The following is a 25,143-nucleotide window of genomic DNA, read 5'->3' on the forward strand; positions in this document are numbered from 1 at the left end:
CTCCTTACATATCTTAAGTTTGGTCTAAAGGTTTCTCTGTACATCATGAACTATAACCTAAATGGAATAGTATACAGACTGTAGTCTACTCTTATGCCAATCACTGAGTTTGGCCAATCAAAGATGACCAACGATTCAAACTGTTCAAATAAGGCAAACACTGAGCTGTAACCAATCCAGCTGTTTCTGTACCTCACTTCTGTTTTTAGTACATCACTTTCCTTTTGCTGTCCATAAATCTTCCACCACGTGGCTGCGCTGGAGTCTCTGGGCCTACTCTGGCTCACGAGACTGCCTGATTCGTGAATCATTCTGTGCTCAATTCAACTCTTTTAAATTTAATTCGGCTAAAGTTTCTCTTTTAACACCACAAACCCCCATCTTTTTCACATGACAATTCCTACCTTATATGTAGATATGCACACACCAAAAGGTAGCCAAAGGGTGCAAAGAAGTTTATTGACTATGATGCAGTAAAGACACCAAGAGTTACAATATCTGTGCATATGGCCCAACAGCGCCTACCCTCCTACAAAAACACAAAAACCAAAAAAGTCAATGACGTGCAGCAGTTAACAGCCCAACAATGGAGTCAAAGGAATGGAGCTGCCTCTTCTGGCAGCAAAGTTTCAAGTTGTGCAATTAAATAATAGTCTTGGTCCACTCCTTGTGGGTCTTCTTATGGTTTCCCTTTAGAACCATAACTGAGTGACTTAGTAGAACATTCATATTCAGGATATGGCCTCCAGAAGTGGTGTTTTGTTTTGTTTTGAACAAAGACGGGCTACCTTCTCTCTTGAAGCACCAGTGCCGGGTTCAGGAGCTACAGAGGACTAAGATGTTCTCCAAGTAGCCTGAAGTAACAGGTCACATGGAAAACACAAAGCAATTGGTAAGTTCACATTTTGTAATAGAATTAAGAGCCTAATGCATAAAACTTAAGGTCATGTAACCACAAGTAAAAACTTCAGCAGCTAAAGAAAAACTCTGGAAGGCTTTTAACCCCTTCTGAACTAAGTTCCCTTTCTAAACAAGGCTGGTTTCCATGGCTGTGACAAGAGCTCATGGGGTAGCAAAAAGAGAGAGAGAATAGCACCTTAGAAGTTACTCAAACAATAGGTGAAACAAACAAGTAAACAAACAAACAAAAAAACACTTTATCTTCCTTTCATCCTTAAAGAAGGCAGGTGTCTGTACACTACTTCGTGATCCTTCAAAGAATAAAAAGCTGTAACCCAAATCTCAACATAAGGGATGAAGAAGGAAAATGATAGCAGCTGATGACTGGGATGTGACCACAAACCCATGAAGTAAACTAAATTATCAATGTACTCCCCTTACCACGAAGGACTCCATTCAGTCATTTAAAAAGGAAGGGACTAGTTCAAATCATGATTAAGGCTATAAAATAACATGACTGAGTATTCATAGAGCACCAATTACCTCAAGTTTAGACTAGGTGTCAATCTACAAACATAGCACCCTGCATTAATCTTCACAACACACCTGCAAGGACATTACAAGAAGGCCCAGCCAAAACCGGTTCCTCATTTAATGGGATGTGGCTTTCAGTGGGTTCCTGTAACATCATCTCTTTCGCGGAGAAATGAGGACCCACAAAATAGTCCCCCTCACAATTAGGTCTCTATCTTCAAATCTCTGAGAGCCCAAATTATTTACTGTCATTGCTCAAGTTGCTTTCCTCTCTCTGTTGAGGTGTCAGAAATGGTCACGTTAGATTGGCCTCAGATAACCACATAAGTTAACAAGCAGCCCCCCAAAGTACCGTGAGGTTTAACCAGTGGAAATGTAAACTGCCGTTCCTGTCTTTGCCTCTTCTACTTCCTCACATGACCAGAGTCAAATCACAATGTCCTTCAACTAACCAGATTCACTAATCTGTGGACAAGGTTAACAGAAGAGGCCACGCCAAATCTACGATACAGATCTAATAACCCAAATTTTTAAAATTAGGTCTTTGCAAAAAAAAAAAAAGAAATTGAGAGAGAGAGAAAAATGATTTTTAAACTAACATATACAGTCTAAAGTGCTGTAATATGGAAACTTCCTGACCAACTAATGAAAAACCATGATAAGGGATCAACCTATTGAAAGAATAGAGACAGGTGAGGGGATAATTTTTGTCTCTCATAATTGAGAAGTAAATCCAATCACTATTACAGAGGACTATTTATATATGCACTATCCATCTTTACTGATATGCTATACATATGCCTTAATGGCTTATAAAAAATCCTACATAAATTAACATTTGAAACAAGTTGTCATAGCAGAATGGAGTAACCTGCTGTAAGGCACTGAGAGAACAGAAAGGATAAGTATGTTATGCACAATCTCACTTCCTCATCTCAAATATTTTGTAAAAACCGCTTGCAAATACCATAGTTACTCATAGTTGGTGCATTTTAGAAATCAACAAAGTTTTGAAAGACAATACAAAAGATGATTTAATTGCAAAGAACTCCTGAAATACTCCATAAGCCCCCACTAAAAACCTGTAAAGAGTTTTTCTTGCCTCGGACCTGAAAAGTCAAGAAGAAAAGTTGTAGTTATAAGAAAATAAAACAACAGGCCAGGCACAGTGGCTCATGCCTGTAATCCAAACACTTTGGGAGGCCGAGGCGGGCGGATCATGAGGTCAGGGGATTGACACCATCCTGGCCAAAATGGTGAAACCCCGTCTCTACTAAAAATACAAAAATTAGCTGGGTATGGTGGCGCATGCCTGTAATCCCAGCTACTAGGGAGGCTGAGGCATGAGAATCGCTTGAACCCAGGAGGCAGAGGTTGCAGTGAGCCAAGATCACACCACTGTACTCCAGCCTGGCGACACAGTGAGACTCTGCCTTAAAAAAAAGAAAAAAAAAGAAAAAAAAAGAAAAAGAAAAAAAATAACAAAGACTCCTTGGCCCAAATTGTACCAGCAAGACTAAATAAAATAATTTTTCTACTTCATGATTCCTTTCCTTAACTGTAAATTGATGACATTGTATTTAATACTTTAAAAACCCAGTCAAAGCAAACCAATGACTTGATCCTACCAAAACTCTAAGGAAACTAAGGCTATACACCCTAAATTATCCAAACACAACTGAGGTTGAGGTGATTCAACCAATGAGTATATGCCCTATACTAACTCCCAGCTGAAAGTGTACATGGAGCAAAGAACAAAGAACACCTATCCCAAGCAAACATTTTGTCTGGTGACACGTCAGGAAATCATAAGCTCCACTTCATTTAAAAAATTATTTTGGCATCAGCAGTGTGGCAAACATTCAGGATTCTCCTTCAAACAGTTGGAAGAAAACATGTAATACATTCCAGAGCAAAGACAAATCAAAAAGTATCTTTTTGCTCAGGAAAATAATTTCTTCATTCAATTACAGCATAATTTATTGAAAGTGGAGTCATGAGTCTCTTATGAGAGTTCCTGAACAGTTTATAAATACAAGAACATTTCTTCAATAAATAAGTGGTTCCTAAAGTCTTTACTGATGATCTCCAGGATTGTCCGTCACTATGGTCTAGGCCAGCTCCACTTCCCTGACAGGCGTTAGCTGCCAGTGGAATGGGATGTTTCGTGTTATTAGGTGACTCTTCTTATGTCGTACAGACTTTCATCAATATGTCTCTTCATAGTCTGAATCCTGAAGGGAGAAAAACAGTAGGTGTGAAACAATTCCAGAGTTGGAATTTAGGCAAAGACCACGTGTTAGGATCCTCCAGATGGAACCTGGCTTGGGGGAGACGACCACAAGTGAAATGCCACTGACGCAATACACCTAAATTCCCCCATGGAGCTTCACAGGACCTCAACGTAATTGGTGTCTATTGGGCACATTTCTGCTTTGAAGCCCTAGTGGTTTCCTTTCCCTTGAATATTTTTTAAAACCTCAACACACAAGAAAGGATGCCTGTCTACAGCACCGTTTCTTAGCAAAACAAGCGTTGGTGGAATCACCCCAGCGATCCTCTCCCCACTCTCTTGCAGAAATGTGCAAAATTGTGGTTAGGAATTTAGACTAGCTGTCAGTCTACCACTTAGTTCCACCGCTTGCTGGCTGGCTGTGTGACCTTGGATAAAGTTATTAACTTTTCTAAGCCTCAGTTTCCTCATCTGTAAAATGGGGACAATAAAAATACACCTCATAGAACTGTTATGAGAATTGAATGAGGCAATATATGTAAATTACTTAGCACTGCCTGGCACTTCGTAAGCACTCATTCAAGACTAGCTCCTGTTACCATTATTATTATTCATACTCATATTTATTACTTCTAACTTCAAGTGGGCCATTAGCACTATCTGGTATACCATATTTCTCTAGTCTATTCATTCTCCTTGATGACTATTTCATACCCTTCCCTCTTTCCCCAAACTTCTAACACCTCCTCTTCCCATCATTCTCAGCTGACAGCCTTGCTTTCTCCCATTACTGGGACTAGAGAAGCAATCAGTAGGGAATTTCCACAAGCTCTATCACATGTGGCCACTCATCTACATCTGGACCCATCTATTTGGCCTTCCCTATTGTTCTTATACACTCTCCCTGTCTTACTTTATCTAAGGTGAACATCTCCACTTACGCACTAGATCCTGACATTACCCCAGCAATCCTCTCCTCTCTCTCTTGCAGCATCAATTTTTCCTTCTCTACTACATAATTCCCATCTGTATACAAATGTGCTCAATTTCTCCCATCTTAAAAGGAAAAGCCACCAATGACCCTGCCCTCCACATATTGCCTGTCTCTCTGCATCCCTTCACAGCAAAACTCCTTGAAAGAGTTGTTTATAGCCACTGCCCCAATGCATCTTTCTGCAATCTTTCTTGACCCCACCCCAGACAGGTTTTCATTCCCAATATTCCACTGAAGCTCCTTTTGCCAAGGTCACCAATGACTTCCATATTCCAAAATCATCCAATAATCAATTATCAGCTCTCATTTTACTTCACCTGACTCCACAACAAACGATACAGTTGATCACTCTCTAGATCACTATTTCCTAAACTACTTCTTCACTTGATTCCCAGAATACCAAAATCTCCTGATTTTCTTCCTACCTCACTAGTCAGTCTTTCTTAGCCTCTTTACTAATAAGTCCTCTTCATCTTCCCATACTAGAAATCTTGGAGGGCCCAGGCTCCTTCCTCTGACCCCTTCCTTATCTACATTCATTTCCCTGGAGGAAATGTCTCTATCAGTCTCTATCTGCTAATGGCTCCTAAATCTCTATCTTCAGTCTAGACCTCTCTTCTGAACTCCACACCCACAACTGCCCACTCCACATATCCACTTGGAAGTTTAGTAAGTATTTCAAACTTAATATGCCCAAACCCAACTTCTGATCTTCCTCCTAAAATCTGATTCACCCACAGACTTCCACATATTAGCAAATGGTAACTCTATTCTACCAGTTGCTCAAGTCAAGAATCTTGGAACTATCCTTGAGTCCTCTCATTTTTTCATATATAAATGCAAAAGCAGTAAATCCTTCTGGCTTTACCTTCAAACCATAATCAGAATACAACCACTCCTCACCACCTCCACCACCACCACCCTGGTTCAAACTACCAGCATCTTCAGCTACCTGGATTAATGCAAATGCCTCCTAATTGGACTCTCTGATTCTGTCATTGTTCATTACCACCCATTCTCAACACAAAAGCCAGAGTAATACTTTTAAAACAGACATCAGTTGATAGTGCTTCTCTTCCCAAACCCTCCAATGGATTCCATTTCATTGAGTAGAAGTCCAGGTCATTACAATCATCTACAAGGTTCTGTAAGATGTAGCTGCTGCGTTACTTCTCTGATGTCAACAAATACTATTCTTTGCCTTGCTGTCTTCATTCCTGCCATATTGCCCTTTTGTTACTCCAAGAACATGCCAGTCATGGCCCCTCCTCAGAGACTTTGTACCCGTCATTTCTTCTGCCTGAAACGCTCCTCCACAGTAGCCATATGGCTTGCTTCTCTCAGGTGTTTGCTCAAATATCTTCTCACTGAGGTTGTCCCTAACCTATTTAATGTCACACTCCCTATCCAGCCATCCCATCCCCCTTTTCTGCTTTTTTTCTCCATATCATTAAGTACTATCTCATATACTATATATTTTACTTATTTTTAAAAACTCTGTGAGTATTTGTACCCCAATTCAACAGAGTCTTAGAGCATGAGAAAGTTTTCCAGGCAAGGAACATTCAGTTCTCAGAGGGTAGGAATTTTTGTCAGTTTTGTTCACTGCTGGTTCCTAAGCACCTAGAACAGTACACATGGCATGTGACAGATGCTCAACAAATCACTGTTGAATGGATTAATATCTAAAATGTGGATAATAACCATATGAACATTAACTTATTTTGTGTTCTCAAAAATATCCGAGCCTCCAAAGGTTGGTATTAGGTCCTCTGCACTGGCAATACCAACCTTTCTCTCATCGTCCCTTTGATACTTAAGTGCATGAGACAAACAGAAACAAAAAACACTGCAATTAGTCATCAAGCCAAGTGTGAGCTTGGCAAAAAGTAAACGGGAGGCAATGACAGGTATGTATCATATGGGATCAGAAGTTCTTTATGACCTGTTTTCAACTGCACCACATCAGAGAGTCTTCCCTCCTGCTAGGATCCTAGGACACCCACCCCAGCCTCCTAACTGGACTCTCTGATTCTGTCGTTAGTCACAGCGAGTACTCAAAGCAGGAGGGATGACAGCCTTTTGACATTTAAATCAAAACTTGGGCCTTCCGGGGTGGTATTTCTTATTGATAAAAGACATCAAGTTACCTAAAAGGTTATATCTCCCTAACTCCCTGAAAAATACTACGGCTCGGTGGAAAAGTTAAATTCAGGATTGGGTCCAGCCAGTCGAAGTCTCCTAGTATGAATTCAGTGGCACAGGACACTCCTGTTTTGGGATTTTCTGTCAGTCAGTAGAAACTACTCTACGTGGCCCCCTTCCCTAACCTAAGACCACCACTTTCTGCCCATGAGACAAGAAACAAATCATGGTTAGAATTGGTAGGGGTCCCCTGAGTCCAAAATGCTTTGGGGGAAGATGCTGGCTTATATCTTGCTGGGACCTAACTGCATATCCTCTGCTGTGTCTGAGGGCATAGGATGGATCCTGTTAGGTAAGCAGGAAAGTGGGACATCAGCAGTAAGCAGAAGGAATGGCATGCACTTACCAGGCACTCAGCGCAACGGATACAGAGCCTCACCATGCATGCATCTTCCTCCTCCTGATCAGTGCTGTAAAAAGAGGACAAACCACATCTGAATCACCACTATCCTCAATAGAGTAGAGCAGTTAAAAGTACAGGTGTTGAAGTGAGACAGGTCTGGTTTTAGATTCCAGCTCTTCCACTCACTAGCTGGGGGACTGGGCAAATTATTTAAGCCCCAGAAGCCTGTTTCCTCATCTATAAAATGCACATATTGGCCAGGCGCAGTGGTTCATGCCTGTAATCCCAGCACTTTGGGAGGATGAGGTGGGTGGATCACCTGAAGTCAGGAGCTCGAGACCAGCCTGGCCCACATGACGAAACCCCATCTCTACTAAAAATACAAAAATTAGCTGGGCATTGTGGCACACACCTGTAATTCCACTTACTCAGGAGGCTAAGGTGGGGAATCACTTGAACCCAGAAGGCGGAGGTTGCAGTGAGCCGAGATTACACCACTGTACTCTAGCCTGGGTGATAGAGTGAGTGACACTCCCATCTCAAAAAACAAACAAACAAAAAAATGCACATGTCACCACCCACCCTTAAAGCATAGTTGTTAGGAGTAAATAAAAAAATAAATACATGTGAAACACATACCATAGTGCCTGGCACATAATAACTGCTCAATAAATAACCACTCATTCAGAAGTGTAGCAAGCACTGACAAAGTCTCAACATTGTGCTAGCCTAGAGGTAAAAAGATAAATAAAACTTGGGGCTGTAAAGAGCTCATGATAGGGGTGAAAGACCTGTTACAACTTAACAAATATGTTATAATGCAGTGTGATAGGGTTTTAATAGAGTTAAGGTCAAACTGCTGCAGCAGCAAAGAGCGAGGAGTGACTAACTGTTCCCTGAGGACTCAGGGAAACTCAAGAGAAGGGGCTATTTCAGCTGGGTCTTGGAGGATAAGAAAGTTTCCAGGCAAACAAGAGAAGGAAGGAGGGCATTACCAGCAAGACAAAAGGCGGGGTCTTAGAGGATGAGAAAGAGTTAGGAAAAATATTTGACCTAAGTATAGTATGTTAGGTCAAATAAATAAGTTCATGGCAGCTGGGACGTGGGGAGATGTCAGGAAACAATGTGACTTAGAGTAAAATCATAAGGGGTTTTGGATACCACTCTTAGAAATAGACATTAGCATTTTTACCAAGAGTTCTTTGCCGTTTTAGAGCCACAGATTCCTTGGAAAGGGCACAGGATGCTCTCTTATTATTGAATTAATGCACACACACACACACACAGAGAGAGAGAGAGAGAGAGAGAGAGAGAGAATTCTGGACCTTCTCAATGTAAGACTCCCCTCCCCTGACATAGATAATGGAGAACAGGAGTTTTATGTAGATTTTTGTTTTGATTTCCTTTTACTACATTTATTTTTAGGGAATATACTAGATCACACCTGCTCACTGGCAGAATAATGTTTAATAAATCTTTTTGATAACCACAATCCATGTAGCCCCTCACTTCAGAACATATGCTGACCAAGAATAGATCTTGCTTATTCAAATTGCTGTTGTCCTCCACAGCTATTCTTAAAGCCTCTCTCATTGCATTTTCTATCAGGAGACATCATCAGCTCAGTGCCAAATACAAGGAGAAGGAAAAATAATTGACCTGGAATTGAAAGAATGAAACATCAACTTCAGAATTTATTCAGACCATGGCACTGTACAATCTGATTTCCAAAGCAGAAGACTAGGACCATATATCAACTGCCCCATCTCTCTCCAAATTAATATTCACACACTTCACTTTCAACCTTCCTTTTGGCAGCCCTTAGCAGAACTATTCTCTTTGAAAACAAAGTTCACCAGCAGAACTAAACTCGGTCCAGAAGAAAGGAAGGTGTGGATGTAGGGGTCTGGGTAGGGTGCTAAGGAGGAAACAGGCTTGCTGCCCAGGGCTCCTGCTGGACTTACTCATCTGAAACCTCAATAGACGACTTCTTATAGCCAGACCTGCTCCTCTTCTTCAGCCCAGCAGCCTTCCTCCCCATTCTCACCAGCAGCAGAGCAACCACCACGGCTGAGGGCACAAAGACAAGGATGGAAAGAAGGGCCACAGAGGAAAGCATGGTGCCAACACCTAGAGGTGGAGAAAGAGAAGGTAAAAGACAGGGACGTGCAAATATGCCTCCTGTGACATGAGAAACTAGGTTCTACTTTTGCTCTTATATTTGTTCTGATTACAAAAGTAATAAATCATTGTGTAAAAGGTAGAAAATACACAAAAGTACAATGAAGAATAAAAATGTACCCAAGATCCCACTCCTAGGAAGAAGACTTTGGTATCTACCCATTTAATCTTCTTCTGGGGTACTGGGTATGGGGTGCATGGGGGGCATATATATTTTTAAGTATGGATCATATATTACGTATTATTTTTAACCTCCTTTTTAACTTATTATATGATAAATAATTAACAATTCCTTCCAGATGTGATGTGTAATGGCTGCATAGCATTCTATCATATTGAATAATTTATAGAACTAATCCTCTAATGCTGAACATTCAAGTTGTTTCGAATTCTTAGAATCTATAAGTCACATTCGGATGGCCAGACTTGTACATAAATCTTCATCTTTAGCTCTAATTCCTTAAGACGAAATTTACAATGGAATTACTACATCAAAGGGCCTAAACTTTTAAGGCAGCTGATTCATACTACCAAACTGCCTTCCAGCAAAACTGTATCATTTTCTTCTTCTGCCAGGAGTATGAATGTGCTCGCCTTTGAAACCTACAAGTTATTACCTTTAAAAGAAAAGAAGTAAGAAAGAGCGAGAGAGAGAAAGCAAGAAAGGGAAAGAGAAGGAAGAAATGAGAGAGGGAGAGAGGAAGGGAAGGAGAAAAGAAGGGAAGTTGGGAAGGAAGAAGGAAGGAAGGGAGGGAGAGAAGGAGGGAAAAAGGGAGGGAGAGAAACTTGAAAAAGACTTGAGAAATGATGACGAATCTATAATGACCCATAATGTGCCTCTAAATCTTTGGCTCAAATCCAATTAAGGACTAGAACGACCACTTAATCGTCATCAGGGAATAACGTAGAAAAAAAAATCAGTACTTAATCTACTCTCCTCCTGTTTCACGGCAAAGGGAAACTACTGTTCTTTGCAACGTAAAAGAAAAGCACTACCTCTCATGGTTTTGGGGGTACCCTTTCAAGACACAGGCAAGAACATTATCTCATACCTGGGAGTATGAACATGCTAGGAAAACTGGAATACTTCCATTTCACAGAGATAACAACCCTGTATTTACTCAGGGGTTTTCTATGCATTCCACAAGAACTTTGGTTTTAAAATTTAAAAAAAGGGTAATGGAGAAACTATGACAACATCTGAAGAGGAAATTCAGTTTTCAAAATAAAGATTAAAAATTCACCCCAACATACATATTGGGATGGCAGAAAAATTACTTTGAATCAATGATTTAATGACCCAACTGGCTTACAAAGATAGACAGCTTTGTTTATCATCGAGCTCTCCAGAAAGCACCACCGCAGTCACAGAGCACTGCAGAAGAAGGTTGGTGGCAATGAGCTTACCCCTTTCTGTGACTGTTAGCTCTGTCATGGGAATATTATGGTGCACATCTGGGGGATTCTTCACAGCACAGCTGAATGTCCCATTGTCCTTTATGGTAGGGTTGCTTATACTTATAGATGCATCCCCTTTGTATACATTTCCAACCCAGGAAATCCGATCCCGAAATGTGCCTGCTGTGGTTGGGTACTGGAAAGACTGATAATGAAATATCTAAGAAAGCAACACCACGAGAGAAAAAGTTAACTTGGAAAATGCAATGAAAATATAAACCTCAGTAGGTCCAAAATAAAATACAACTGTATAATGGTGTGGTTTGTTTTTTTTTTTTTTTTTTCAGTTGGGCAACTTTTTATGCTTTTTTAACCTCCATCCTATAGGTTAATAAAACTGATCAGAAAAAGGCCCAGTGAGACACTTCTGGGATCCTAATCCTTGAATCGCTTCTAAATTTTCCCTGGAACCCTAAAGTAATAGTTCTCAACCAGAGGCAATTTCACCCTCCAAGAGATATTGGCAATATCTGAAGACATTTTCAATTGTCACAACTGGGGAGCTGCTACTGGCATCTAGTGAGTAGAAGCCAGGGATGCTAGTGAACATCCTACAATGCACAGGACAGCACCCACAATAAAGAATTATCTGGCTCAAAATGTCAACAGTGCCAAAGTTGGGAAACTTTGTTCTAAAGTAGCATCTCATGTTTGAACAGCTCTCTACAGTTTGCCAATAATTTCCACACATTTACTCACTTGAGCCTCACAACTACACTGAACTACATGAGGCAGGTATAATTATCCCAAACGTATAAAAAGGGAAACAGGCTGGGCATGGTGGCTCATGCCTGTAATTCCAGCACTTTGGGAGGCCGAGGTGAGCGCATCACTTGAGCTCAGGAGTTCAGGACCAGCCTGGCCAACATGGTGAAACCCCATCTCTACTAAAAATACAAAAATTAGCCAAGTGTGGTGGCATACACCTGTAATCCCAGCTGCTCGGGAGGCTGAGACACGAAAACTGCTTGAACGCAGGAGGCAGAGATTGCAGTGAGCCAAGATTGTGCCACTGCACTCCAGCCTGGGTGATGGAGCTAGACTCCGCCTCAAAAAAAAAAAAAAAAAAAAAAAAAAAAGGAAAGAAAGAAAGAAAGAAAACAAAGCCAAACAAAAGACTAAGTGAGTTGCTCTAAGGTATACAACTAGTAAGTGACAAAAGGGAGATTTTTGCTTGTTCTCAAAGGAGGAGAGTGTCATATAATTCAGCCTCTCTCAAGTTATCTACCTTGACAATTAATATATTCCCTAAGTCTAATACATGATAAGTACTCAATGAATATATGTTGAATTAAAAAAATGCTGCCTAGGACTTGATCAGACATTTCATCGCCAAAAGTCTAATTATCAGACACTTATCAAAAGCCTTGATTAGACACTTCATCACCAAAAGCCTAATTATACCTGGTGCAGGCCAGGCAAGTATTACAATACAATATGACTTATGCAATATGGCTTATGCAAAATACAGGCTTTCCTCTTTCTTTGTTACTTGGTACCTTCCCATTTAGGAACCTGGGTGTTTACAACCACTAAATTGCCCAATTTTGAAAAGCAACTTCCCAGAAAAGATGCTGACTCACTTATTTGTTCATTTGTTCATGCATTTATTCAACAAATATTTGGTGCAGATTTCTAATGTGCTAGGCATTGTTAAGCAAAAGGATACGGTGGGAGCCACACAGGCATAGTTCCTACTCTCATGGAACTTACATTTAGTGATAAAGACAGATAATGAGAAATAATAAGTGTATTGAACATTTCAAAGGGGGAGGTAAAGAATCCCTACCACTAATTATCAGCATCAGTGTAAAAGAGTTTGGAACTCCTTATTGACAAAACATGGCCCACTGTATATCCTCGAGATTAGTCTAGCTCGTAAATTCAATGTTAAGTTCATGAAACTCATATCCTTGCTTATTGATTAATCTGACACAATCTTGACTGACTAATTCCATGACTGCAACATCATGTTATGTAACTTTAATTCCAACTTGTATGAGTTTGCTGATTTTCTGACCAGTCTCGCAGAGGGCAGCACTAGAAGAGAGCTGCTGTTTCTCACCCAGGAAGCTTCTCATTGCTTGCTCTGTCCTACTTTTGACCAAGGAGGCAGAGCCAAATAAGGCCAGCCACAGTTTCCTGATCACTCGGAATCAAGTGAACTATTTCAAGTCTGAAAAAAAAGTGGGAGGGGAGCATGAATACAGCCTAGCTTCTTTCACTGGAGTCACCTACCTAGCCTCAAGCTATGTGGCATTCTACAATGGCTCCTAACACAGAATGCAAAGCTTATTTACACAAAATCAAAGAGGATATTTTTCCAGTGAAGGAAACAGGATAAATAAATTAACAATACTTAAAAAAATACAATTTTCATACAGCTATGACATTCACATTCTTGAATAACATCTATCCTGAGCTAAGGATACTGCTGGAAGCTTAAAGAGAAAAAAATTTTATAGCATTTTAATCTTCAATTAGACACCTACAATGCAACTTGGACCATAAATGTGTTTTATATGTTTGACGAAGGTTTATTGCTTCCAATATTGCAAGACCATCTGTCACCAACATCTGTCACCAACACGAGGTGCCACCATTTCCTTCAAAGGCAGCCATATAAATCAATGCAGATGTTTATACACTGGAAAAAAAGTGTCAAGATAAATCCACAAAGCACAAATATGCAAAGAGATACACCCACTGAGACAACTTAATACGACAGAAAATGAGCAGCCTTAAGAGAAAGGACGTCTGTGACTGGACCTATAGAATTTTTCTATTCAATTGTCCTGAAGGTACCCTTCTTAGTACATTAAATCTGAAAATGAAGCTATGAAATAATGCAAAAAGAAACAACAAAGAGGAAAAAAAATTAAACCACATTTCCTCTGAGTTTCTGACAGTTTTTTTTCCTGCAGCTTATTGACAGAATTCTTACACGGCGCCCTATGTGACCAAATGAATGTCATATAGGATAAAAGTTCATCTATCTCTATTAAAGTAGAAGCCCATCTTCTACTCTGAGATGAGATGGCCTCAGGCATGCCTGTGATTTGCAGTAAAACAATTCCAAAACCGTTGACCAAAGGAACGTTCCAAAAAAGTACACACTTACTGACACTGTGCGGCTGCTGCTGGGAGGGCGATATGTCCAGTCTATGGTAAGCTTGTCAGTGACATCTGAAGTTGACTTGAAAGTGCATTTCAACTTGATCTTTTCTCCAACATAACCTCGGACATGGGCATCTGCGTGAATCTCCAAGGAAAGGACGATATAAACACCTAATCAAAGCAAACCCAAACACTTAAAATGCATTCATGTGGGTGGAATATACGGATGTGAGTGAACAATTATTTTTAGAGCCCTCATCAAAAAGCCAGGGCAATAAATATGAATAAATATCTTCTCAGGCAAGCCTACAAGGGACAAGGAGTTGATAGCTGCATTAATCAAAGATGGTATTTTTCAATCATTTTCTAATTTTAAATCATAACTGAAGGCTTGTGTAAAAATTTAAAATCTGGTCACACCAGCATTTTCCCAGATACAGGCTTGTGGTTCAATTAACTACAAACAATGGGTCTGCCCATGGCTGGCTAACAGGCAACATCGCCCATCCCCTTCCATCCCCCGCAGACACACACACACACACACACACACTCACACACACTCACACACACACACACACACACACTCTGGGAATACGGCAGTTTTTATGGTCTAAGGGACTTACTCCAAGTATAGCATGGTTGCATCATGAAGCTACCATTGCCTCATCAACAGCAAAATAAGAATAGGAAGTAAGAATGGGAAGATTTATTTCGAATAATTTTCTGAAACTGCCCCCAAGGTACTATCTAGTTTTTCCCTTTTTCTTAAAGCTGGCTGAGGAATCACACATCTATTAAAAGTAAATCATGGGGAAGAAAACAGAATAGGTGAATGCATTCTAGCAAGTAAAAATAAGGTATCATTTTGAAACCCACTAGAGACTTATTTTTTCCAAAACCACTCATGTACCCAAATCTGACACTTTATCTCCCTGAAAAGGGCTGGCACTTTATTCTAACCAGTTCCTTCTGCTTTCAGAGAACAAAAACTTATCTTTCCCTACAGAGCCATATTTTAGGAAATTACATTGCCAGTACTTTGTTCTTCCTGCTTCCTTATCTACCTCAAGAAGCCATGAATCTTCTGGTGGCCAAGACAAACAGAGCAGCAAGATTTCAGAAAAGTGCAAACCCACACGCTGTCCTGAAAATCAGCAGTGCTTCCAGTACAGACAGAATGGTGTAGTGATTGAGCACACAGGTCACGGCTCCTATGCCAGAGGGTCTGGGTTCAAATCCCGGCCCTGTTACCTGCTGAGTCTGCAGCCTTAGCAAGTTACCGTACTGCTTCAGTCTCCTCACCCTCATGGGAATGGTGATAATAGTACTTACCTCAGAAGGCCACTGGGAGGATTAAAAGAGTTAAAACACATACCACACTAAGAAGCCTACTCAAACCAGAGCAAGTGCTCAGTGCGTGTTAGACAGTGTCACTGTCATTATTGCCACCTCTTCAGTCCTGCCCACACACTCTCAACCTTTCCTGTCACAGTTATGAGTCATCAGTTCCACTGCCTTTACCTCTGCCAGCTTTGAGTCATTTTTCTTGCTCCTCTCTAGACAATCCAGTCTGTTGACATTCCTTTTGAAAGGAGGAGACCAAAACTGAACCCACTAATAAGAACTCGTAAGAATAGGACCCATCCCAAAGACGAAGATTACTCCTGGTCTGCCTATGGCACCCTTTCTGACTTTGCCACGCTAAACCTGTCCTGCCTTCTGTGCCTTTGCAAACGCTGTCCCTCTGCTGGAAAGCTTTTATCCCTCAGTCCCCACTCTCTTAGGCCTGCAATCCTGACCCATCACTGTAAGAAAATCCTTATTCATCACTCCAGATCTAACTCTAAAAACTGGGAGGTGGAAATGAATGGACAATCTACACTCTCCCCATGTCTATTCCTTTATCCGAAAACATAAGTATAGTATAGAGATTTAAAATACAGATTTAGAATTAGCCAGACCTGTACTTGAGTTCTAGCTCAGCTACTTTCTGGTTGTGAGACCTTGATCTCAGTTACCTAACCAGTTCAAGCTTCAATGTCTTCACTTGGTAAATGGGAATAATAACAAGATCTACTTCACTGGATCACTCTGAAGAGTGACTACAATAAAAAAAGGTAACTTTTTATTATGATCATGTTGTTCATTTCACAACATGAAATGCTTGGCACAGCATCTGTAATAAAAACTTTAATAAATGTTAGCTATTATTATTAAAATGAACACCACACATATTCAAAAACTTTCAATAATTTCCTATTGGGCTACAAAATAAAATTCAAAGAGTGGCAATCTAGCCCCACACTTCTGTCACTGCATCCCATCTACTTTCCCAATCCCTTCATCATTACTTGAATGTCCTGCCATTTCCCACATGTACTGTGTCCTTTCTTGCCACTGAGCCTCTCTTTGAACAGCTCTCTGTCTGAAAGTCTCTCCCCACCTCTAACAATCCTGCCTGGGTTGTTCCCCAACACACCACATCCCCAACATTCACACACCTTCAAATTCCAGGTCAAATATCGGTGCCCTTTGCGGTGCCTTCCCAAATTCCCTCATGCGGTTCATCGCCCTTTCTTCTCCTAGCACTAGGTACATAATCCTACACAGGCACAGATGCCATCGATTGCACCTAGTTACAAAGGCTATTCCTCTATTAAATGTTAGCACCTTCAGGGCAAAAATTCAGAGGGAGGGGAGCAGGCAGAGAGACACTGAGAGAAACAGGCGGACAGGTCACCAGAAATTCTAGTATAGGAACAAAGCATGCTTGTAAATCACCCACTTTATTCCTATCACCTTTTTTACAGTACATTCAATACTCTTAACTCCCCTACACTCCTATCTTTCCATTGCACCCTTTCAGGAAAAGCTCAGCTCTAGATGACCACAACTAGACTGGGCTAGTATACCCTGAACAAGAAAAATCACACAACTGGACAATTGCCATAAGAAATGTGTTAATATCACCCACAGCTGAGTCCAGTCCTCGACGAGGCCTGGCAAACCTTTAACTGACCTTGGTTAGCTTCCCATTCCATGATTCTTCAAGCCCTTGTCATTCTTCCTCAGTCCTCCATGCAACCTCCAAACCCCTCATTCTCAGAAGAAAATGTTACCTCTTACATCGTCATGAAACTTGAGGCCATATAAACGGCCCAGGCACACACATTCCTGCAACTGCTCCCATCCTTACTTCCAACTGAAAGGATGTCCCTTTTCCTATGCAAGGCCAGGTCCTCTGCTCTGCCTGGATTCATCCCCTCTATTCCCTGCTTTAGCAGTAAAACCCTCTTTAGGCCGGGCATAGTGGTTCACGCCTATAATCCCAGCCCTTTGGGAAGCCGAGGCAGGCGGATCACATGAGGCTAGGAGTTCAAGAGCAGCCTGGGCAACATGGCGAAACCCTGTCTCTACTAAAAATACAAAAGAAATTAGCCATAGGGCATGGTGGCACACGCCTGTAGTCCCAGCTACTCAGGAAGCTGAGGCAGGAGAATCGCTTGAAACTGGGAGGCAGAGATTGCAGTGAGCTGAGATCACGCCACTGCACTTCAGCCTGGGTGACTGAGCAAGACTCTGTCTCAAAAAAAAAAAAAAAAAAAAAAAGAAAAAACCATTTCTACTGCCTTCAACTCCTCCCCTTCAGCCTCTAAATACACAGGTTTCTCCAATCCTTAAAAATAAATAGCAATTTTAAAAAATCTTTCCTTAACACTGTAATATTACTCTAGTTACCAACTACTGCCCTTTCTCTCCTTTCTAAGCCAAGTTTGTGAAAGAGTGGTCTATACTTGAGGTCTCCATTTCCTCCTTCCCATTCACTTATAGACCTTATGGTACAACTGAACTCCACTATCACTTGTGGTAAAAGGCATCATATATCTTAAAATTGTAAAATCCAAGGGATAAAAACTTCAGTAGACACTTTTCTATCCTTATTTTACTGGATCCTCTACCAGTGACTAATGAACTTCTCTATCCCAAAGCTTGCATGACAATTATCTCCTTCATTCACTCATTCTTCAAACATACATTTATTGAGCATCTGTTTTGTGCCACCCTCTGGGTTTGGAATTAAATGCAAGCAAAATAAATACACTCCCTTGTATACTTGAAACACAGTAGAAGTTTGATATATTAATTAACTAATCATGAAGACAAATGCATAATTACAAACTCGGATAACTACTATAAAGGAAGGAAAAAGAAAGTGGCTACAGGTACAGCCCCTGTTATGTTGGGGGAGAGGAGAGTGGTTAATGAAAGCTTCCCTGAAAGTTACTCTTGAGCTAAGATCTGAAGGAAGAGGTAACAAGGTGAGAAGAGGGAGGGCATTCCAGGCAGAGGACACAGCACATGCAAAGGTCCTGCACCAGGAAGGAGCTTAGTCAGTCAAGGGGCTGAAAAGGAGTGTGACTGCAACACAAAAAATACGAAAGGGAGAGAAAATAGAATGAGATGTGGTTGGGAGGTAAACAAAAACCAGACCAGGCAGGACCTTAGAGATTTGGGTCCTTATCCTTAGAGTAATAGGAAGCCATGGAAAGTACTTAACTGTGGGACTGAACAAGAACAGACCTGATGAAATTTGCATTCTTAAAAGATCACTTTAGAGAAGACACTTACAAGGAATCAAGAGTGAATATGGGGAAATTCAGCATGTTGGGAGGCCCAGGCGGGTGGATCACCTGAGGTCAAGAGTTCGAGACCAGCCCGGCCAACATGGTGAAACCCCGTCTCTACTAAAAATGCAAAAATTAGCTAGGTGTGGTAGTGGGAGGTGGAGGTTGCAGTGAGCCGAGATCGCACCACTGCACTCCAGCCTGGGTGATAGAGCGAGACTTCGTCTCTTAAAGGAAAAAAAATTGTGAATGAGTGAATATGGGGAAATTACTGAGGAGGTTACTATGGTAGTCAAATAAGAAAGAAGGGAAGTTTGAACTAAGTATGGCTGTGGAATATTAGGGAAAGGGAGATATCAAGGATGACTCCCAGGTTTCTGACTTCCTGATGCCATTCACTGAGAAGGGAAGACTAGAAAAGTACTAGGCTTGGCAGGGGAACAGGAGCTTGATTCTGGATGCATTTAAGGTGCCTCTGAGATAACCAAGGAATAATGTCAAGGGAGTGGTTGGTTTAGGGCAAAGGTCAGCAAATTATGGCCCATGAGCTAAATGGAAGCAAATGGATCTAATAGGGAACAAACTAAAAATAACCAGCAACTGACCTGACTGCTAGCTCTGGGTGTGACCAGATTGGCCTAAATCAGTTATGACATCCAATGGTCTTTTGGTAAACAGCTAAAAAAAATTTACAATGTCTTTTAAAATAAACTTTTATTAGAACACAGCCATGTTCATTTGTTGATGTATTTATCTGTAGCTGCATTTTTTGCAGAATTGAATAGTTGCCACCAGAGACCATGTAGCCCACAAACTCTAAAATACTCTCTGGCCGTTTACAGAAAATGTTTGTTAACCCTTGGTTTAGAACAAAGAGACATGGGTTACAATTTAAAATCAGAATCTCTTTAGTTTCCCTCCAACCAACTCCACCACTGATTGTGTTACACATACACACACACAGGTACTCACTCACTCTCTCTCTGTCTCCCCACATCTCTGACAGTATGTATCAAATATCTAAGGCTGTTATTTTCTTATCCAGCCTTTAAACACTGGTGTTCCTTAGAGATCCAGCCTGAATATATAGTCATTCAACATGGACAATCCTATTCACTTGTAGATTTAACAACCACTAATAGGATAATGATTTCCCAATCTATATTACTAGCCATAACCTGCCTCTGAGTGTTCAAGTGTTACCGGATATACTCTCTTGAATATCACCACCACATGTCCTCAAATCGAATGTAGTAAACATTTGTTTGTTGCCAGCTCAACATCCATTTCCCCGATCTCCTAATAATATCCCTTTTTTTTTTTTTTTTTTTGATACCTACCTTTTCCCACATAGCCTACCATAGCCTATGAGCTAGGAGGAAGATGACACTATCAGTCAGGATCCAGGCAGGAAATGGAAGGCACAATCAATTGAGATTGTGAAAAGTGTATGGGCCACTTTTCTTTTTTCTTTTCTTTTCTTTCTTTTTTTTTTTTTTTTTTTCAAGACAGGGTCTCACTCTATTGCCCAGGCTACAGTGCAGTGGCGAGATCTCAGTTCATTGCAACCTCTGCCTCCCAGGTTCAAGTGATCCCCCACCTCAGCCTCCCAAATAGCTGAGACCACAGGTGTGTGCCACCACACCTGGCTAATTTTTTGTATTTTTGGTACAGACGGGGTTTTGCCATGGTTACCTGGGCTGGACTCAAACTCCTGAGCTCAGGCTATCCTCCCACCTCAACCTCCCAAAGTGTTGAGATTACAGGCATGAGCCACCATGCTCAGCCTAGGTCACTTTTCGAAGGGACTTTTCCCAAGGTTAAGGAAGCTGACATCAGCACGAAGCCTTTACCATCCCCAAGTCTGAAGGGCAAAGGGAGGAAATGGTGTTACTAGATCCTGGTAAGAGTGGGAGCTGTGGGCTACCTGACAGTGGCTGTTGTTAGAGGGATACAGGCACTACGGATCATGGCACCAAGAGAGGGAGGGAGCAGGAAATACATACCATGATCTTCTCTCTCCTGCCCTCCAATCTCCTGCCAAAGCCTCCCGTTGGCCAAATCTAACTGGAAACCGGAGGAAGAGAGCCTGAATGATGTACTCTATACAGTCAGCTTTCCCAAGAGTAGAGTAGAGCAGAGAACGAGTCTGGTGGGAGGGGAGAAAACTAAAAGTAAACAGCAACTGACTTTACTGCCAGCTGAGGCTGACTCGGATTTACCTAAACCAATCATTACATCTAGTGGTGTACTGGTAAACAGCAAAACATTTTTACAAAAAATAAAAAGCCCCAGATACATAGGGTTGGACAATTTCTGTGGTGCAAACACTCCTATCATGGTCAATTTCAAGCTACACATGTTAAGTCCCTAATACACCCCAATCATATCCTCCCAATCACAAAGATAGGTTTTGGGTCAATATGTGATCTAAGTTAATCCAATCAAAGCGAGTTTCAGAAAACCTGCTTTAAAAGTTATTTAATGCCCTCCACCCCACGCCTGCCTTGTTTATTTTTTGTTTTTTTGAGATGGGGTCTCGCTATGTTGCCCAGGCTGATCTTGAATTCCTGGGCTCAAGTGATCCTCCCATCTTGGCCTCACAAAGTGCCGAGATTATAGTCAAGAGCCACCATGCCCAGTCCTCCATGCCTCCATGTTTATGCTCCTGTCTACGTCTAAAATTTTCTTCACTCCCTATCTCTAACAAACTTATTCCTCTTTCAAGATTTAACTTCACCTCCAGGAAACCTTTCCTTTATTCTCATGCCAGATCAAAGCATCTCTTCTCCATCCTCATGGTTTCTAATGCATTTATCTCTTAGTATCAGACTCCAAAATCATCTATTGACTTATGTCTTCTCCAGTAGATCCTGAGCCCATCAAAACAGAGCCTAGCGTACTGTGGATGTCTAGTAACATTTATTCAACTAGACCAAACCAACAACGGTTTCCTTTTTTTTTTTTTTTTTTTGAGACAGAGTCTCACTCTGTCACCCAGGCTGGAGTGCAGTGGCGTGATCTCAGCTCACTGCATCCATGGATGAACTAAACTACTCTATACTGTTAGACATCAGGGTGTTGACTCCTTTTTGGGGAGAAAGGATAATGACGGGAAAGAAGTACAAAAGAAGGCTTTTGGAATGTGAGAAACATTCTATATATCCTGATTTGGGTGCTAGTTACCCATGTGTGTTCAGTTTCTGAAAATTCATTGAGCTGTATACACTTATGACATGTGTACTTTTCTCTACATATATTATACTGAAATTAAAAAATGATTTAAAACTAATGGATGCAAGATAGTTTGTCTCTTCCACTCATAAAAAAAAAATACCAATCCCACATTAATTCACTCAGAAATGTCCATCCCAGGCCTAATGCCCTTATCTCTTCATCTGAGCAGAAAAGCATTCCTGCCAGGTAAAACCAGCCAACTATAGAAATATTCATAATAATTAACAAAAACTGTTTGGGGGAAAAACAAGAAAATCATATTTTAACATAAGTAATTTTACACATGAAATAATTAAACGTGTCAATAAAGCCCCCAATCTTGTATGCCCCATTTTCTAAAATATAAATCTACTGATATTTTATTCATATTGCACACTTAAGTAAAAAAGAGAAAAGTTTAAGAACCCTAGGTCCCCTAGTCTACCATTTCTAAATACTTAGATAACTGATATAGCAGGACCAGACTTATAACTTAAGGTGAATTCAAATAATCTAATAATTTAAGTGGCCTTATCTTTGAAAACAAAAGGCAAATAAACACTGACATGAAACCAAACTCTACCACATAAGATTTAAAAGACCAAACAAATGGATGAACCTTGAAAACATGCAAAGTGAAAAAAGCCAGTCACCAAAAGCACACATTGTCTAATTCCATTTAGTTTATTTATTTATTTATTTTTTTAAGGCAGGGTCTCACTCCATCACTCATGCTGGAGTGCAATGGTGCAATCCCAGATCACTGCAACTCCCGCCTCCCAGGTTCAAGTGATTCTTCTGCCTCAGCCTCCCAAGAATCTGGGATAACAGGGGCATGCCACCACACTCAGCTAATTTTTTTTTTTTTTTTTTTTTGTGGTAGAGATGGGGTTTTACTATGTTGGCCAGGCTGGTCTCAAACTTCTGACCTCAAATGATCCGCGCACCTTGGCCTCCCAAAGTGCTGGGATTACAGATATTATTCTATTTATATAAAATGTCCAGAATAGGCAAATCAATAGATACAAAAAAATAGACTGGTGGTTGCCAGGGGCAAACAGAAATGGGGAATGGGATGTGATTGTTAATGGGTATCAGGTTTCTCTTTGGGGTGATGAAAATGTTCTAAAATTGATCGTGGTAATGATTGCATAACTGTGAATATACTAAAAACCATTCAATTATGCCCCTTAAGGGAGTAAATTGTATGGCATGTGAATAATATGATAAACCAGTTGTTTCTTTTTTGTTTTTGTTTTTTGAGACGGAGTTTCGCTCTTGTCGCCCAGGCTAGAGGGCAATGGTGAGATCTCAGCTCACTGCAACCTCTGCCTCCTGGGTTCAAGCGATTCTCCTGTCTCAGCCTCCTGAGTAGCTGGGATTATAGGCGCCCGCCACCACGCCTAGCTAATTTTTTTTGTATTTTTTAGTAGAGACGGAGTTTCACCATGTTGGTCAGGCTGGTCTTGAACTCCTGACATCAGGTGATCCAGCTGCCTCAGTCTCCCAAAGTGCTGGGATTACAGGCAAGAGCCACACACCCTACCACCAGTTATTTTTTAAAAGGCAAAATATCTATTCCACAAGTACACAGAGATCGTAAAATCAACTTTTAATGTTTCATTGAATTATATGATCTGCTGGACTTGACACATGCTCTTCAAAGCAAAATGACATTAGATTTAAGAAAACACCATTTCCAGATTTTTTTCTCAATAAGACAATATTTGAGTATGTCGTGTGTGTGTGTGTGCGTGTGTGTGTGTGTGTGAAAGAGAGAGAGACTGGACTGGGTGTATTAGGAGTGACAGTAGGCCAGCCTAAATACCATATGGCAAAGTAATTTAGCTAAAAAACTGGAGACTTATGATGACACAGGCAGCTGGGAGGGATCACGGGGTGTGCTGGCAACATGAATATTAGTCACCAGTTAAAATAAAAACTTTCCAGCCTTATCTGCTAAGATTTAGGACACCTGAAGTCTTTACATTAAAGTATTTATATTTATATAATATTAAATATCTCTTTCAGAAATCCCCATTACCCTCAAGGAAATTTTATAAAGCTAGCAATTCACTCTAATGCTAGATATACTAATATTTTATTTCCCAGGAAGACACACATACATAAAATCCAGGAAATTAAAATGAAGTACATTAAAATGAAGGTAATTAGGTTGAACTGAAATTTATGCAATTTGAAAATTATATGAAAGCAAAACTCACCTAAATTTTAAGATGTGAATGTCAAGTGTGAATACCCTACTTCTGATACTACTTAATAGATTAAATTTTAACAGAATTAAATGCTCTTTCTTGTATTAAAAAAGTTATTAAAATGCTAAAGTAGTTGATTTTCATCAATATGCTTCTCTATAATGAATCACATCACATCTTTTCTGTGACTAACAAATATTTCATTTTACAGACCACAATAATCACCTACAAAAAATAAAATTACCAACTGTCATGATTTTGTTTCCCAAAACTACTGGGACAAACTACTGAATGCTAGAACTGTCATTTTTCTAATCAGGGTATACAGCGCCCAAACCACAGCAGTCAACCTCATCACAAAATAACACCCAGTGCTCCCAAAGCCAGAGCGCTTTGTGGTTCCATCAAGTATGCCATCACCAAACTACAATGACAGGTCACGCAAGGTGGAAAGCTCCCAAGGCTCAGAAAAGGACTGACAAAATACCAACTACCCGCAACGGTGTGATGATGACATCGTCCCAACGCCCCGCTCCCTCCTTCCCTCCCAGAGCTATGCGGGGGCTTTTCGGAGACCCTAGCCACCCGGAACCGGAAAGGCGACCATCTTCCCTAACCCCCCAAGCCGGAAGTGGAGCGTAGCCAGCCGGAGCGCTCACCCTGGAAGAACAGGACGCCGAGCAGAGGGAAGAGAGCGCAGCCACGGCCTCCAGCTGCTCCGCTCTGCTGCATCCCGGCAGCTCTCCAGATGCTTGCACACCTTGTTTACAGCTCCCAGTAACGACACAGGTAACGCCGGAAGTGACGTCAGGGCAGGGGGCCGAGAGACAACTTAAAGGGCGATCCGAAGTTACCATAGGAACCTGGCTTCTTTCCAGAACCACACCTGGTTTCACTGACCAGCGATTCATTAACTTTCAGGCGGGAGCTAATTTTTCTATTTTGCTTGAAAATGAAGTAGGCTACAGACTTTAAATATTTACAAGTTTGTTTTTGTGGAATTCTGCAGAACTAAATAATTTTGATGCTCTGCATATCAGACATCGTTTTTTACGTCTCGAGATTTAGTTGAAGGTTCTCAGAATACGCTCCCGTAAATTTAGAGTTCAGAAACACCTGGG

General features: G+C 40.9%; 1 protein-coding gene across 2 annotated transcripts; it reads right to left on the reverse strand.

Moving 5' to 3' along the window:
* Nucleotides 1-434: 434 nt before the first annotated feature.
* On the reverse strand, nucleotides 435-24,828 carry MPZL3 (myelin protein zero like 3). Of its 2 annotated transcripts, none has more exons than XM_025356867.1 (6): nucleotides 24,682-24,828; nucleotides 13,970-14,100; nucleotides 10,798-11,008; nucleotides 9,174-9,339; nucleotides 7,213-7,276; nucleotides 435-3,668 (listed from the first exon to the last, which is right to left on the reverse strand). In XM_025356867.1, exons 1-6 carry the CDS (start codon nucleotides 24,752-24,754, stop codon nucleotides 3,642-3,644), a joined length of 672 nt encoding a protein of 223 aa, XP_025212652.1. In that variant the 5' UTR covers nucleotides 24,755-24,828; the 3' UTR covers nucleotides 435-3,641. The 2 variants fall into 2 exon arrangements, with proteins under 2 accessions (XP_025212652.1, XP_025212651.1); XM_025356866.1 differs by having other exon boundaries at nucleotides 13,970-14,136.
* Nucleotides 24,829-25,143: the final 315 nt, after the last annotated feature.

This window comes from Theropithecus gelada, chromosome 14, assembly GCF_003255815.1.
Source record: "Theropithecus gelada isolate Dixy chromosome 14, Tgel_1.0, whole genome shotgun sequence".
Taxonomy (NCBI): Eukaryota; Metazoa; Chordata; class Mammalia; order Primates; family Cercopithecidae; genus Theropithecus; species Theropithecus gelada.

Bases quoted from the DNA above. Each gene is read 5' to 3' on its own strand.
- MPZL3 (XM_025356866.1), bottom strand. From the start codon at position 24,754: ATGCAGCAGAGCGGAGCAGCTGGAGGCCGTGGCTGCGCTCTCTTCCCT. The intron at 9,340-10,797 runs GTAAGCTCATTG...CTCCACCTCTAG, and splicing joins GCTAACAGTCACAGAAAGGG to GTGTTGGCACCATGCTTTCC. The intron at 3,669-7,212 runs GTAAGTGCATGC...TTCTCCCTTCAG, and splicing joins TCCGTTGCGCTGAGTGCCTG to GATTCAGACTATGAAGAGAC.